This window comes from Belonocnema kinseyi, chromosome 5 (genome assembly GCF_010883055.1).
Source record: "Belonocnema kinseyi isolate 2016_QV_RU_SX_M_011 chromosome 5, B_treatae_v1, whole genome shotgun sequence".
Lineage (NCBI taxonomy): Eukaryota > Metazoa > Arthropoda > Insecta > Hymenoptera > Cynipidae > Belonocnema > Belonocnema kinseyi.
The window spans coordinates 130,442,937-130,456,605 of record NC_046661.1 but is presented as its reverse complement, the minus strand read 5'-3'; the positions used below and the strand labels follow the sequence as shown (position 1 = coordinate 130,456,605).

Here is a 13,669-nt window from a genome sequence, read left to right as displayed (position 1 = left end):
TTTAATAAAAACACAATAGTATATTTAGAGGGCTCTTAGAAATTAAATTAAATTCCAATATGAGGTAAGGAAATTTTGAAAATTCATGGTAAATTTATAAATTATTCGAAACTTTCGAAAATAAAAAATTTGTTAAAATTGTAAGGATGTTTGGAATGTTGAAAATTTTTGGTAATTTTTGGTTAATTATAGTAATTTATCGTTTATTTTTTGGTAACTTGTCACTTCGAGTTGATCTAATCTGTCAAACAATCTATGCATTTTGGAAATTTAATTTTAATATTAATGTAGAAAAATTTCCACTCATGGACATTTAAAAAAATGCTATTTCTTGAGATTTTCAAAATTTATATAACTAATAGTCATTTTTCGCTTTCAATCAGTCCGATCTGAGCTCATAGATGTATCATTTTTATTGTTTACGTTTGACGTCATACTTTTGCTTTCTAGGGAGCAAAAGGACACTTTTTCTTCCTCTGACGTCACTATGCTTATTTTGTATCTTAAATATTAAATGGTATCGATTACTGGACCATTATTTGTTACGGAAAAGAGAAAAAATTTACCTTAACCTGTATTTGAACCCGCAACGCCACTATATGTAAGTAGAGTATTAACAAATTACGCCACCTAGGCTGTGGTAGATCCTTTTCTTGTCCTGTATCACATAGTAATGCGGATCTGCATATCGTTTAGCCTTGATAAACATCATTGAAAACCATAATTGATTAATTTTATATTCCTATCTGGTGAAAATTTGTTATAGTAATGTAATTCTTAGAGCAGTATCACAAAGTACAAGAGAATCAGGCCCGCGTCACAATATGTACAGGAAAAACAAGGAATGATCTACCACAGTTTCGGTGGTATAATTGGTTAACGCTCCACTCATGTATAGTAACGTTCCGCGTTCAAATCCCGCCTAAAGTAGATTTTTTTTTGGTTCTCCAACAAATAATAGGCCAGTAATCGACACTTTTTAATATTTGACATGAAAAATCTAGCAAAATAATGGTAAACTTTTCTCAAATGCTTCTGTGTCTTAACTTTAGGCAAATTTTGCAGAATCTTCACCCAGTCAATTTTCTCTGTGTACAGCGAAATGTTCTGAATTACTCGAAATAAAATTTGGTTTCCATTGCCTCTTAGCTATTCATCCGTGTAATAAATAGTACCTAGGAATTAGAATCGTGAGCGCAGTGTTGTTGTGTTGGCAGAGTCATAGCGGGCGGCAACCCCCGGAGCCTCGCTCGACGTGGCCGACTGTCCCGGCTTCTGCAGTTCAAGCATAACGGAGGGTATCTGTATCGTTCCCAAAACCCAAACAAAAATCCGATAATTAAGAAACAAAAGCTGCGCAGAAAAAAAAACTCTTCTCGCGACCGCCACTTCCTTCCGAAAGGCCCTAGGGAGAAAAAAATTCAAAAAATTAACCAAAGTAGGCGCCGCGCGCCTACAAAAAAGGGTTTCGTATCTCACTATAACGTTAGTTAAATCGTTCAAATCTTACCCTCATATGATTGACCTCCCTTATTCCCTTAAATTCTTCCGCACACTTCAGCCTTCGCTCCCGTTCGCTCTCCAATTTATTCCTCCTCTACTTCTCCCTCTCTTTACTTTCTCAGCGAACACTCCTTTTGTGCCACATCCCTCTCCCTCATTTATTCACTCGATCTACCCGACTAACTCTCTCCTTACTTCCCCTACTTCACAACCCCTTACTTACTTCCCCGCCAATAATTTTCGCTGTTTCTATACCTCAGATTTCACTTCATTTATACCACTTTTTCCTATCCCACCACTTTGTGTCCCCTAATTTTCTCTCACTGTGCCCAGCTTACAATTTAACTTTCGCTTTCTCTTCATTCTCTAACTTCCTTCTCATCTACTTTTCTCTCTTCTCATTTCCACAGGTAACATTGCTTTTACGCCACTTCTATGACACTCCCTAATCATTAGCACTACCCTACAGCTCTTTCATCATTTCCCATTTATCCACCCCATATTTTCCCTTACTTCCCCTCTCATAATTGCATCTACTTCTCTACTTTACATAACCCTGACTTGCTTCACTTCCTTGTTTCCTATACATTCATATAATTCTCCTCCTCCATTCTTCTCTGGCCCACCCACCCATAAGTTCCCCTTACTTCCGTTACCCCCTCACTTACTATAAACCTATAAAATGTTCTTACTAAGTCCCCTCCACTTGTTTTTTCTAATTCTCATTCCCTCTTTTCTCTTGACTTTCCAACCCATCATGACTCCTAAATTCCCCTCCTCTAATTCTATTTTTGGCTAAAAGTTCATTCTTTTTATAAAAAAATGTTGTTATTTGATTCAAAAATTAATTATTTTGTTGAAAATTCATTCGGTTTGATAGAAATTTTAATTTATTTCTTAGCAATTAATATTTTTTCGTCAATGATACAACTATTTGGTTGCAAATTAACTTTTTTTTCAAAATTCTACTTTTTCGTAGAAAAAGCATCTGTTTGGCGTAAAAACTGTCAATTTAGTTTAAAAAATTTTAAATGGAAAATTAATCGGGCTTGGTTGTGGATTTAACTATTTTATTGAAAAATTTCCTTTCTTGATTGAGTTCAGCAGCTTTCTATTTCAAATCAAAATCTTTTTTGGGTAAAATATTAGCTATTATATTTTTGTTGAGACTTAATCATTTTTTGATTGACAATTAAACCATTTGGTTGAAAAATCAATTACTTCATTTAAAATTCAGATTTGCATCTAAAAATTTAACTATTTCGCCTTTGGTTAATAATTGACCTTTCTCTTTGAAAATGCTTCTCTTTTATTGAATTTAGCTTTTATTTTATGTACAATTAAATTTAAATTTTAATTGAAAATTTATCTTTTATAGTTGAACATTAAACCACTTGGTTGAAAGTAAAACTACTTTGTTAAAAAAATGTTTTCTCGTTTGAAGATTCATGATTTCATTTTTACATTTTTTAACTAAAAAATCTCGTGTTAACAATTGCTCCTTGTTTGCTTGAAAACTAATCTTCTGGGTTGAGAATTGATTTGCTTTGTTTGAAAAAATAACTACTTTGTTAAAAATTCGTTTTTTAGTCGAAAATTAATTTTTTTCAAATTTTATAATTCGACTGTAAGTTGAAGATTGCTATTTTTTTATTTAAGTCTTTCCTTGCAAATTAATCTTTATGGTTGGAAATTAAACTGCAAACAATTTGTTTCAAAAGTTCTATCTTTTTTTTAAAGGTTAGGATTGTTGAAAATACAAATCTTTTGTTGCCAACGTGTCTTTTTGGCAGAAAATTAATCTTCTGGGTTGAAGATTCATCTTTTTTTAATAAAAAGTTCAAATTTTTTGTTAAAAAATTATTTTTTTCAGTAGATAATTATTTTTTTACCTGGAGATTAAATAATTCTACTTTTAGTCAAAATTGGCTCTTTTTTAGTGGGAAATTGAACTGTTTGATTAAAAATTCATTATTTTTTTTTAAGAATTCATTTCACTATTTTTGTGAAAAATCCTTTTTTTTCGTGTTTTTGGAACATTATTGCTTGTGCAGCTTATTATTGATACACTTAAAAACGTATTTTTTTCGTAATTGACAGGATGGGGGGGGGGGCTCTCGACATCCAAAAAATATGTTATACTAGATTTGATACACTTAAGGCCCTAGGGTCAAGAAACCACTGGTATTCATGGTCTGCGAAAAAACAACTTTTTTAGGGTTACTTATACGGTATTTTAATCTCAACAAACCTTATCCTTCAATATTAGTTCAGTCAAGCGAATTCATGACCCCGAAAAAGATTATATTTACAGAACGGAGTTTGACCTTAGTTGAGGATAAATTCAATATTGTAAAAGGGCGGATTCATGCTGACCTTCTTCATCGAACTTTAGCGACCTCAAAATGGGAACACCGAAGATTATCAACCAAGGAGACCGGAAACGAAGTTTCGTTCATTCCTTTTTCGCCTTTTGCGAGTCTTATCGAAGAATACCCGCTGAAGAACGAAAGGGAAACAAAGTTTCTCTTTTTATTAAAATAAATGGGGTCAGATATGTCTATGGTTGGTAGGAAATTATAAAGAAGAAAAGAGGGCTTTGAAGATTCTCAGGATAAAAAACTTTCAACTTCAATATTGCTTTCCTCTTTTATTCATGTTGTTTATTATTACAATATGTAGAACTATTCATTATTGACTAAACTCACCAAAAAAGACATCTTCATCAAACGAGATTCACTGCTCGACTAACCCAGGGCGCTCGAGCGTCTAATTTATACTCGCCCATGAGAGGAGGAGCGCCGGGCACTAATTGGTCCACTCGGTTTCAGGGCTGTGTCAAGCGCTCAATTCTCCTCACGCATAAATTAAATACTGTGCAATTAGTTTGACTCGTGCTTTCTTTAGCTTGTAGTCTCTTATAAGCTATCAAGAGCAATTAGATATAACCACACTTCGGGACAAATCGGCGAATAATCAAGAGGCGAGATTCATGGAAAATTATTTTTGAATCTATGTGTCACCTCTGCAGAGAAATTACGAGGTTTGATTTGCGGTTTCACGGTTTTGATCAACAGAGAAATCAGCTTAACGCCTAGAACACCAACTAATTTGCAAACGCTTCATGTGGGTTTGCACTAATCCTTATTATTCGTCACTTCCGGTAAAGTTATTATTTCCCAGTATGCATAGGCATTAAAATTTTAAACTGAAGCTTTCGAAAAATATTCTTAATTTTTTTTAATGAAAAATGATTAACACTCGATGAATTGTTTTACAAATTAAATCAAAAGAACGACTTTTTAAAGAAAAAAATGTCTAAATCCATATAGATTTACAGCGCGATATATGCTAATTGGAATTACTCTTCCAACCAGGAATTTAAAAAATTCTAAAACCTTTCCTGCTGGTCCTGGGAAGATGTAAATCTTTCAGAAGTTGATATCAAAATTAGGTACACCAATTTTTCTCGAAAAATGCTTCTAGACTGAGAAAAAGAAAATGAAATCAGACTTTTTAATTTTATTTTTAGTTCAGAATTCATTTTTTTAAGTGAAAATTTAACCATTTCAGTTAAAGATTCATTTTTTTTAAACAACAAATTTATTATTTGTTAACAATTGAACAATTTTTCGCAAAGTCATTCTTTTTTTTTTTGAAAATTCAACTATTTTGTTGAAAGGAGAACTTTTTGGCTTGAAAACTTAAAAATTTGTTTTAATTTCTTTTGTCTTCTAATTGAAAAATCTTTCTTTTTTTTTGTTAAAATTCAATACTTTTGTTAGAAATTTATCTTTTTTATTAAAAATCAAATTCTTTCTCAATTGAAAGTTGAACTACCTTGTTAGATTTTTTTTGTTTTGCTAATGAATCATCATTTTATTTGAGAATTTATCTCCGGTAAAAAATATAACTACCTTGTGAAATAATTGTTTTTAGTGGAAAAACAAATTCAACTGAACATTTAACACTTCTGATTTTAGTTAACTATTCATCTTTTTTAGTTATAAATTCAAAAACATGATTTACAGTTTTTTCATTCATATCTGTTGAATCTTTCTTTGTCAAAAATTTAATCTTTTGTTCAAAATTGGTCTGTTGATGAAAATTAATTTTTTTAGTGAATACTTCATATTTTTTTAAAGTTCAAATAGTTGATTGAACTCCTATGTTATCCATTAATTTTTTTTTTGTTGAAAATTCATTATTTATATTAAAAGTTTACCTTCTCAGTTAAAAAATTAGCCACTTTGTGAAAAATTCTGTGTTCCTGAAACCTTATCTTTATTAGATTAAGCCTTATATGTTTTGTTATAAAAAAATGTATAGATTTAAAATTAAAATCTTTTAGAGTTGAAAATTCAACGACTTGGCCTAAAGTTAATGAGCTTTGTTAAAAATTAATTTTTTGGTTAATAATTTATATCAAAGTTAAAAACTCATCTCTTTGTTTGAAAATTTTACTTATTTGTTGAAAATTTGTTTTTTCACATGAAAATTAATTTTTTATCCGAGAATTTAACTATTCTATTCTCGACTGGAAATAGATCATTTTAGTTAACAAGATATAACTGTTCGGTTAAAAATTGTCATGACACGGACAGAATTGTGTAAAAATTCATTGAAAATTCATAGAAAATTATTCTTGTCTATTAAAAAATCATCTTCTTGGGTTAGAAATTCCAATTTTTTTCCAAACATTCCTTTTTGGGAAAAAATTTAACTTCTTCGTGGAAAATTCATCTTTTTCAATGAAAATTAAACTATTCTGTTTGAAGTTGAAGTTTTTTTTTAATTAATTTTTTCCATTGAGAAATCATAATTTTAGTCGAAAATTAATCTCCTTAGTTGAAAAGGCAACTACTTTGTTGGAATTTTTTTTTATAGAAAAATACCTTTTAGCTAAGAATTTAATTCTTCCATTTTTTCGTAAAAAAACTGATCATTTTTTGTTTGAAAATCAAGTATTAGATGGAAATTAAAAATTTGTATTGAAATTTGTTTCTGTTTTAACTAATAAATCTTTCTTAGTCGATAATTGAAGTAATTTATGTCAAAAAATGTTTATGGAATATTTATTATGAATAATCTTTACTAGAAAAATATTCATTTTAGTTTTTGTGAAATCTTTTTAGTTAAAAATTTGAACAAGTAGAAAGAAATCTTTCTTGGTTAAAAACTCAATTTTTCAATGATAATTTGTCTTCTTGGTACAAAATGAATCTTCTCGGTTAATAATTTGTTGTTTTTTTTTTTGGTTGAAAATTTAAATAATGGTTAACCTTCCTTGTTGAAAATTAGATTTATCGTTGATAACTCTTTTTTTTGAAAATTCAACTAGTTCTTTTCTAGTTGATCTACTTTGTGAAAAAATTATAATTTTTTTTCGGATTTATGGACCATCCTGTTTGTTAAAATCATATTTTTGGCTCAATATTTTACGATTTTCTTGAAAATTCGTTTTCGTTTTGTACCTGGAAAAAATTTTTTGTTGCAAAAATTTAACTATTCCATTTTTTGTTAAAATAGAACGTTTTTAGTTAAAAATGTTACTATTTGGTTACAAATTATTCTGTTTCAATTTAAAATTAAGCTGCTTGTAAAATACGTAACGTTTTGTAAAATATTTTGCACCCTGCAATTCAAAATTTTCTAAACAAATTCTTGTACAACAACAAATTAATTGTTGATAAAAACCTTTTTAGTCATAAACTCAATATCTCTAGAAAATAAACAGCTCTTGAAAATGTGAATTCATATTCCTCTAATCAGGATCAAACCAGAATGATTTATGAAGAAAACTAAGTTATGAGATTTTTTTCCAGTAAAAAAAGTACAATAATGCAAGTATTCTAGAGTGAATAGTCTTTTACCTGATATATTTTTTTTAAATTTAGAGCAGATCTTTATGAAAAACAATAAAGAAGTCATTTTAGATTCTCTGCTTGCATATTAGATGCGGCTTTATACATAAAAGCATTGCAATCAATAGTCGAAAATATTTTAACGATTAGAGGTTACTGTCGGAACGCGAATCTCTAAAGGGAATGAAATTGCTATCGAAGTGATCTCTCTAAAAATGTCACTGAAGCGTCCAAGTTGAATTCACTGACCTCGAAGTCGACGTTTCAAATTCCGGTATTGTCGTTCCATAAATAATTGAAGTTGAGATTATCGATTACACACCCGTTTTGATAGTGGAGTAAGCAACTTGAACATAAATTCGCATTTACTATTCGGCAATATTCTTGAACACATAATCAAAGTAAGTGCACCTACGAAAAATGATCCCGTCTCGAGTCTCATCTCGAACCACGTCTCGAGCCTCGTCTCGATCAAGTCTCGAGCCTTGTCTCGAATCAAGTCTCGAGCCTCGCCTCGAATTACTTTTTGAGACTCCTGTTGAATCACGCCTTGAGCATCGTCTTGACTCTCGTCTCGACTATCGTAAAGCAGTACGACAGGTGAAAACTTGGCCGAAACCATAAGGGGTTTTGCCTGCAACTACTAAACCATAAAAAGAACTCTTAATGCTTAAATTAGTTTAAAATCTGGCTTAGTATATTATTCATAATTATTTTCAATTTCATTAATTCTTTTTAGATTTTCATTGATCTTTTTGAATTCTAGTAAGCTGCTAAGATTGCTTTTAAACTCTTCCAAATTCATTTGCATTCTTATAACTTCCCTGAGACCATCTGAATTCCTATAAACTCCTGGAATTTCTTAGAACTTTTTGTACATTCCTCTAAATTTCCCAAATTATCTAAATGCCTTGAATTATAATTCATTATGACAATTATCATAATTAGTGAAATTATCTGAATTGCTTTAATCGTTTGAATTCCTCAAATTATCTGAATTTCCTGAATTACATTAATTCACTAAATTCTTATAAACTCCCTGAAGTCGTGAAATTCGTTGAATACATGGAATTTCGTAAATTTATTTAATTCCTTTGATTGATAATATTCTTTCAATTCATAACATTTCTTGCATTCTTGAATATTTCTTAAATTTATGTATTTCCTTGAACTAGTTAAATTTTTTGAATTCCTTGAATTCTATGAATTAGATGAATTTGTAAAATCCCTTGAATTCGTGAAATTCCTTGAATTTGTGGAATATGTATTCATAGAATTTTTTGAACTTGAGAAATTTTTTGAAATTGTAGCATTCTCTGAATTATCTGAATTCTATCAATTATCTGAATTCTTGGAATTCCTTGAATTCTTGCAATTTTCTAAATCTTGCACTCCCTCGAAGTATTAGAATTTCTAAAGTTCCTTGAACTTGCTAGCATACCTATATAATATTATATAATTCAAATGTTTTGAATTCATGGAATTCTGGGACTTTCTTGAATCATTGGCATTCCTTGAATTCGTGGACTGATTTAAATTTATGGAATTTTCAGAACTTTGAACTTTCTTCAGTTTGTAAAATTCTCTGAATTAATTAAGTTGTTTAGACATCTAAATTTTTTGAAATACCTCAATTATTTGTATTATTTCATTTTTTTAATTATCTTGATTATTTCAATGATCAGAATTCCTTAAATCTTTTTAATTTCTTGAATTCTCAAAACTCTATGAGCTTGTAAAATTCCATGAATTAAAGGCATTGCTTGAATTATCTGAATTCCTTGAATTATTGGAATTCTTTGAAATTAAAAAATTCTTTAATTCCTTAGATTCGTAAAATCCCTTGAATTTAATTAAAACTTCAGATTCTTTGAACAATCTAAATTATTTTAATTACCTGAACTCTTCGAACTATTTCAAATCGCCAAATGATATGAATTCTTTAAATTTATGGATTTTCTTTTTTTTTTAATTCGATGAATTATTTGAATTCCTCAAAATATTTAAATTTCTTGAGTTACATAAATTCTTTGATTTATCTGAATTCCCTCAATTGTATGAATTATTTGAATGTAAACCGCTTCTTAAATGTATACAATTGATAAAAATTTTCGAATTCATATTGTTCCTTGAATTCATATCATTCTTAATATTCATGAAATTCTTTAAAATGCCCGAACTCTTTGAATTCATAGAATTATTTAAATTTACAGTTTTATTTAAATTTGAAAAGTTTTTTGAATTTCTGAAATTGTTTAAATAAACTTAAACCTAAACTAACCTTAAATTCCTTAAATTATAGGAATTACTTGAAATCAAACAATTTCTTAAATTTATGAAATTTATTAAATTCTTTGAATTCTTATAATTTCTTGAATTCATGTCATTTGCAAATTCATCATATTCTTGGAAATCTCGAATCTATTTGAATTCGCTGAATTATTTGAATGTTAAGATTTTGAGTCCCTGTAATTTCTTGAATCCACTGACTTCAGTATAATTCAAGGGATTCTTAGAATTAAGGATAATTCATAAAATTTAGTGAATCTGCAGAATTCACAAAATTCAGAGATTTTTTTTAAATTCAGAGAGTCGAAAGAAAATAAATTGAAGTGCGAACTGGTTCTTATCAATAAGCAACGTCAGACTGATCGTTTAAGGTGTATACTTCGAGATAGGATCTTTCAAGACAAATGTTTCGAGATAGCACAGTCTTAACATCACCCCTCGTGAAATTTAATTAGTGTACCAATTATGAAAGGAAGCTCGTACATATATGTACATATATAAGAGTAGTTAGTTGCATTTTGGTGGAAAGAGAAATAGCAGAGACCCATTATGCGATTATTAATTAAATCAAGCACTGCAGGCTCGTTGATCCCGCCTCACTAAGGATTACTTGTAATTCCGATAACGCCGGATATCTCTGCTGAGAGAACTTGCACCACATCTAACACCCTTAGCTGCTTTTGTGCTTGTATGCCCATGTCTGGAGTCAAGGCTCTTGGCGTCAATTTAATCATTAATTCATGAGCGAACATCCCCCACATACAGCCCTTCGAGCTCTTCCCATCACCAATTTCCTAATTTCCTAATTTCCCGATGGAAACGCCATTTAGGATATGTAAATAATCACCAAAATAGCTCAGTATAGGGTGTCCCTAAAATAAAATATTTTTTGTCATTGTCTACTTCTCTATCTTCTTTCATTTAGTGTGAAAATAGTTTTGCAATTTTTTATAAATTAAAAAAAATGTTTAACCCGTGTTCCAAGGCCCTTAAACGCCTAAAATAAAGTGTTTCGTAGCTTTTTAGGACGTTAATTAAACATTTTAAACCTCTCCCTCCCATGCATTCCATTTCCTACACCTTCACGTTCCCCTTCTTTTTCTACCTTCCCCTACTTCCTTTCGCTATACTTTAACCTTCGCTTTCCCCCACATCACCGACTTCTTTCTTATCTACTTCCCTCTCTCATCTGCCCTTACTCACCCCCCGTTTCCTTTTACTTCCAGTACTCCATCATTTCTCCTGCCCTCACTTTCTCCAGCTCTCCTATCCTAATTTTGTTTCCAATTTCGAAGTTATGCAGAATGTAGATAATTTCTCAATATCCCAATTACCAATTATTAATAATGCATTCTAAATTAATAACTTTCCCTTTTCATTTTGAATTTCCAAAGGTTTTTGGCTCGCTCGTTAGAGGAACTACGCTTTTCTATGCCCAGTGACTACTCTTTTCATTAAAGGTGGTGCTTCTATTTACTTTTTACACACTCTGTCTTAATCACTGCTTCTGTTTTGTTTCAATCAGCTGATCGATTACACAGGACCACTAAACCCCCAAAGAAATTGAACAGAACGAAATTACGTATTTTATATGTACTTTGGCCGCTGAATCCGAATCCGTTGATCATTTACCGCAAGCACGCCAGGTTTTCCGCCAATCGCGAAAAATGGTGGAGAATCGATTTTTCCTTATGCAAAAACCTGATACCGCTCAAATCAACATAATTCTCATTGTATAAATTAAAAAGTCAATAAAGCACATAACCACAGATCCATAAGCCCAAAACTAACAAAACTACAACGCCCTTGTAGGTTTCCCCCTGCTTTCTCTCCCCCTCCTTTCTCATATCTTCCTAACTCTCCTCACTCTACCCCTTTGAATTGCACAAAACGTAGACCTGCAAACCCTACTTTTGCAAATTATACAAACACAAATATTACATGTTCAAATTCTAAACCCAATAAAAACTATCTCCCTTCCCTTTGCCCCCCCCACTTCGCCCTCCTCGCAACCCCATTTTTCTTCGTATATACCTATTTATCCCCATAAACCACAAATCTTTAAATCCTAGATCTAAAAACTCTAGAAATAAATACCATAGAAGTTTAAATCCTAGCTGTACATATTATCTCTCTCTCTCTCTTCCTCACCCCATTTATCTTCATTGATCCCCACAAAATAAACATACAAACTTTAGAACTACAAACTCTAGACACAAGTAGTATACATGTTGAAATTCTAGATCTACATATCCTCCCTTTTCTTCCATTTACACTCCCACCCTTCGGACCCTCCCTCCTTACCCACCCTTTCTCTCTTGCTCTATACTTATCTGATCCGCACAAACCATAAACCTTAAAACTACAGACTCTAGACACAATTACCATACATGTTCAAATTCTAGATCTATATATCCTGTCTCTCTCTGCGTTCTCATCCTCTCCTCCCCAACCCCATCCACAAACAAGAGCCAAGTACCATAGCTGTACAAATTCTAGAACCACCAAAATCTTTCTCTCTTCCCTTTTTTCCTTCTATTCTCCCTCACTTCCCAACTGTCTATCCTTCTACCCATCTTACTTTTACAAACCGTAGATCTACAAGCCTTAGATCTACAAACTCTAGATCGTTAACATCTATCTCTCTCTGTCTCTTTTCTTCTCCCCTATTAATTTTCTCTTTGCCTCTCTGTCTCTCTAACCAGACTTTTCAAATTGTAAACCTACAAACTCTAAATACGAATAAGCACACGGTCTCTCTCCTCCTCTGATATTTTGCCTATATATTTCTGTATTTTCCCCTCTATTTTCTCCACTAACCGTTAACCTACCTATTGTTGACAAAAATCATACATGCTCATATTCTAGACCTAGTATACGGTTTATAAAGAAGAAAATGGGAATAGAAACATCGTTAGGGAAAAGAGGTTTGTGGGTGTAAACAGGAGGATAGAGGGAAGGGAGAACAACTATGGTATATATTTCTAGTTTGTCGATGGGGTTCGAAGGAGGGAGGGTGAGAAGGTAGGTAGAAAGAGGATATAAAGATCCACAATTTGAACATGTATGTTACTTGTATCTAGAGTTTTTAGTTTTAAGGTTTGTAGGTTTATGGTTTGTGGGAATCAAATAAGAATAGAGGAACAGAAAATGGATGGTGAAGGGATTAGACAGAAGGAAGGCGAAACAGGATATTTAGATTTAGGATCCTAACATGTATGGAACGTGTGCCTATAGTTTGCAGTTCTATATTTGGTAGGTTTGTGGTTTGTGGGTCTAAGAAATATAGAGCAAGATAGACGGCGTGGGGAAGGTGTGAGGGGAGAGAGGATATCTACATCTCAGATTTCAACATCTATAATATTTATGTGTAGAATTTTTAGATTTAAGTTTATGGAATTCGAAGAGGTAGAGCTTGGAGAGTGAGAGAGGTGTGAAGAAAGGGGAGGGGAAATTTGTAGGTTAATGGGGTTGTAGGTTTGCTGTTTTTGGGTGTATGGGTCTTTGGTAATGTGGTTTCTTGACTTTTTAATTTAGAGAGTAGGAATTAGGTGGATTTGAGCGGCATCAGGTTTTTGCATATGAAAAAATCGATTTTCCGGAATTTTTCGCGATTGACGAAAAACGGAAAATCCTGACGTCCTGGGAATAAATACTCAACAGATTAGGATTCAGCAACCAAAAGTACATATTAGACACGTGAGTTTGTTCTGTTTCATTTTTTTGGTGTTTGTGGTCCTGTGTTATTATTATCCCTCATTAATGTTAATTAAACATTTTAAGCCTCTCCCTCCCATGCATTCCATTTCCTACACCTTCACGTTCCCCTTCTTTTTCTATCTTCCCCTACTTCCTCTCGTTACACTTTAAGCTTCGCTTTCCCCCACATCACTGACTTCTTCCTTATCTACTTCCTTCTCTCATCTGCCTTTACTCCCCCCCCCCCGTTTCCTCTTACTTCGAGTACTCCATCATTTCCCCTACCCTCACTTTCTCTAGCTCTCCTATCCTAA

General features: G+C 31.9%; 1 protein-coding gene across 1 annotated transcript in view; it reads left to right on the top strand.

Moving 5' to 3' along the window:
- The window catches only part of LOC117173478, a 334,033-nt gene that overhangs the window by 283,395 nt on the left and 36,969 nt on the right, over nucleotides 1–13,669 (top strand). Inside the window, exon 5 of the mRNA XM_033362081.1 lies at nucleotides 1,218–1,298. Coding sequence (XP_033217972.1) covers nucleotides 1,218–1,298 — 81 coding nt within the window. The remainder of the gene's footprint in view (nucleotides 1–1,217; nucleotides 1,299–13,669) is intronic.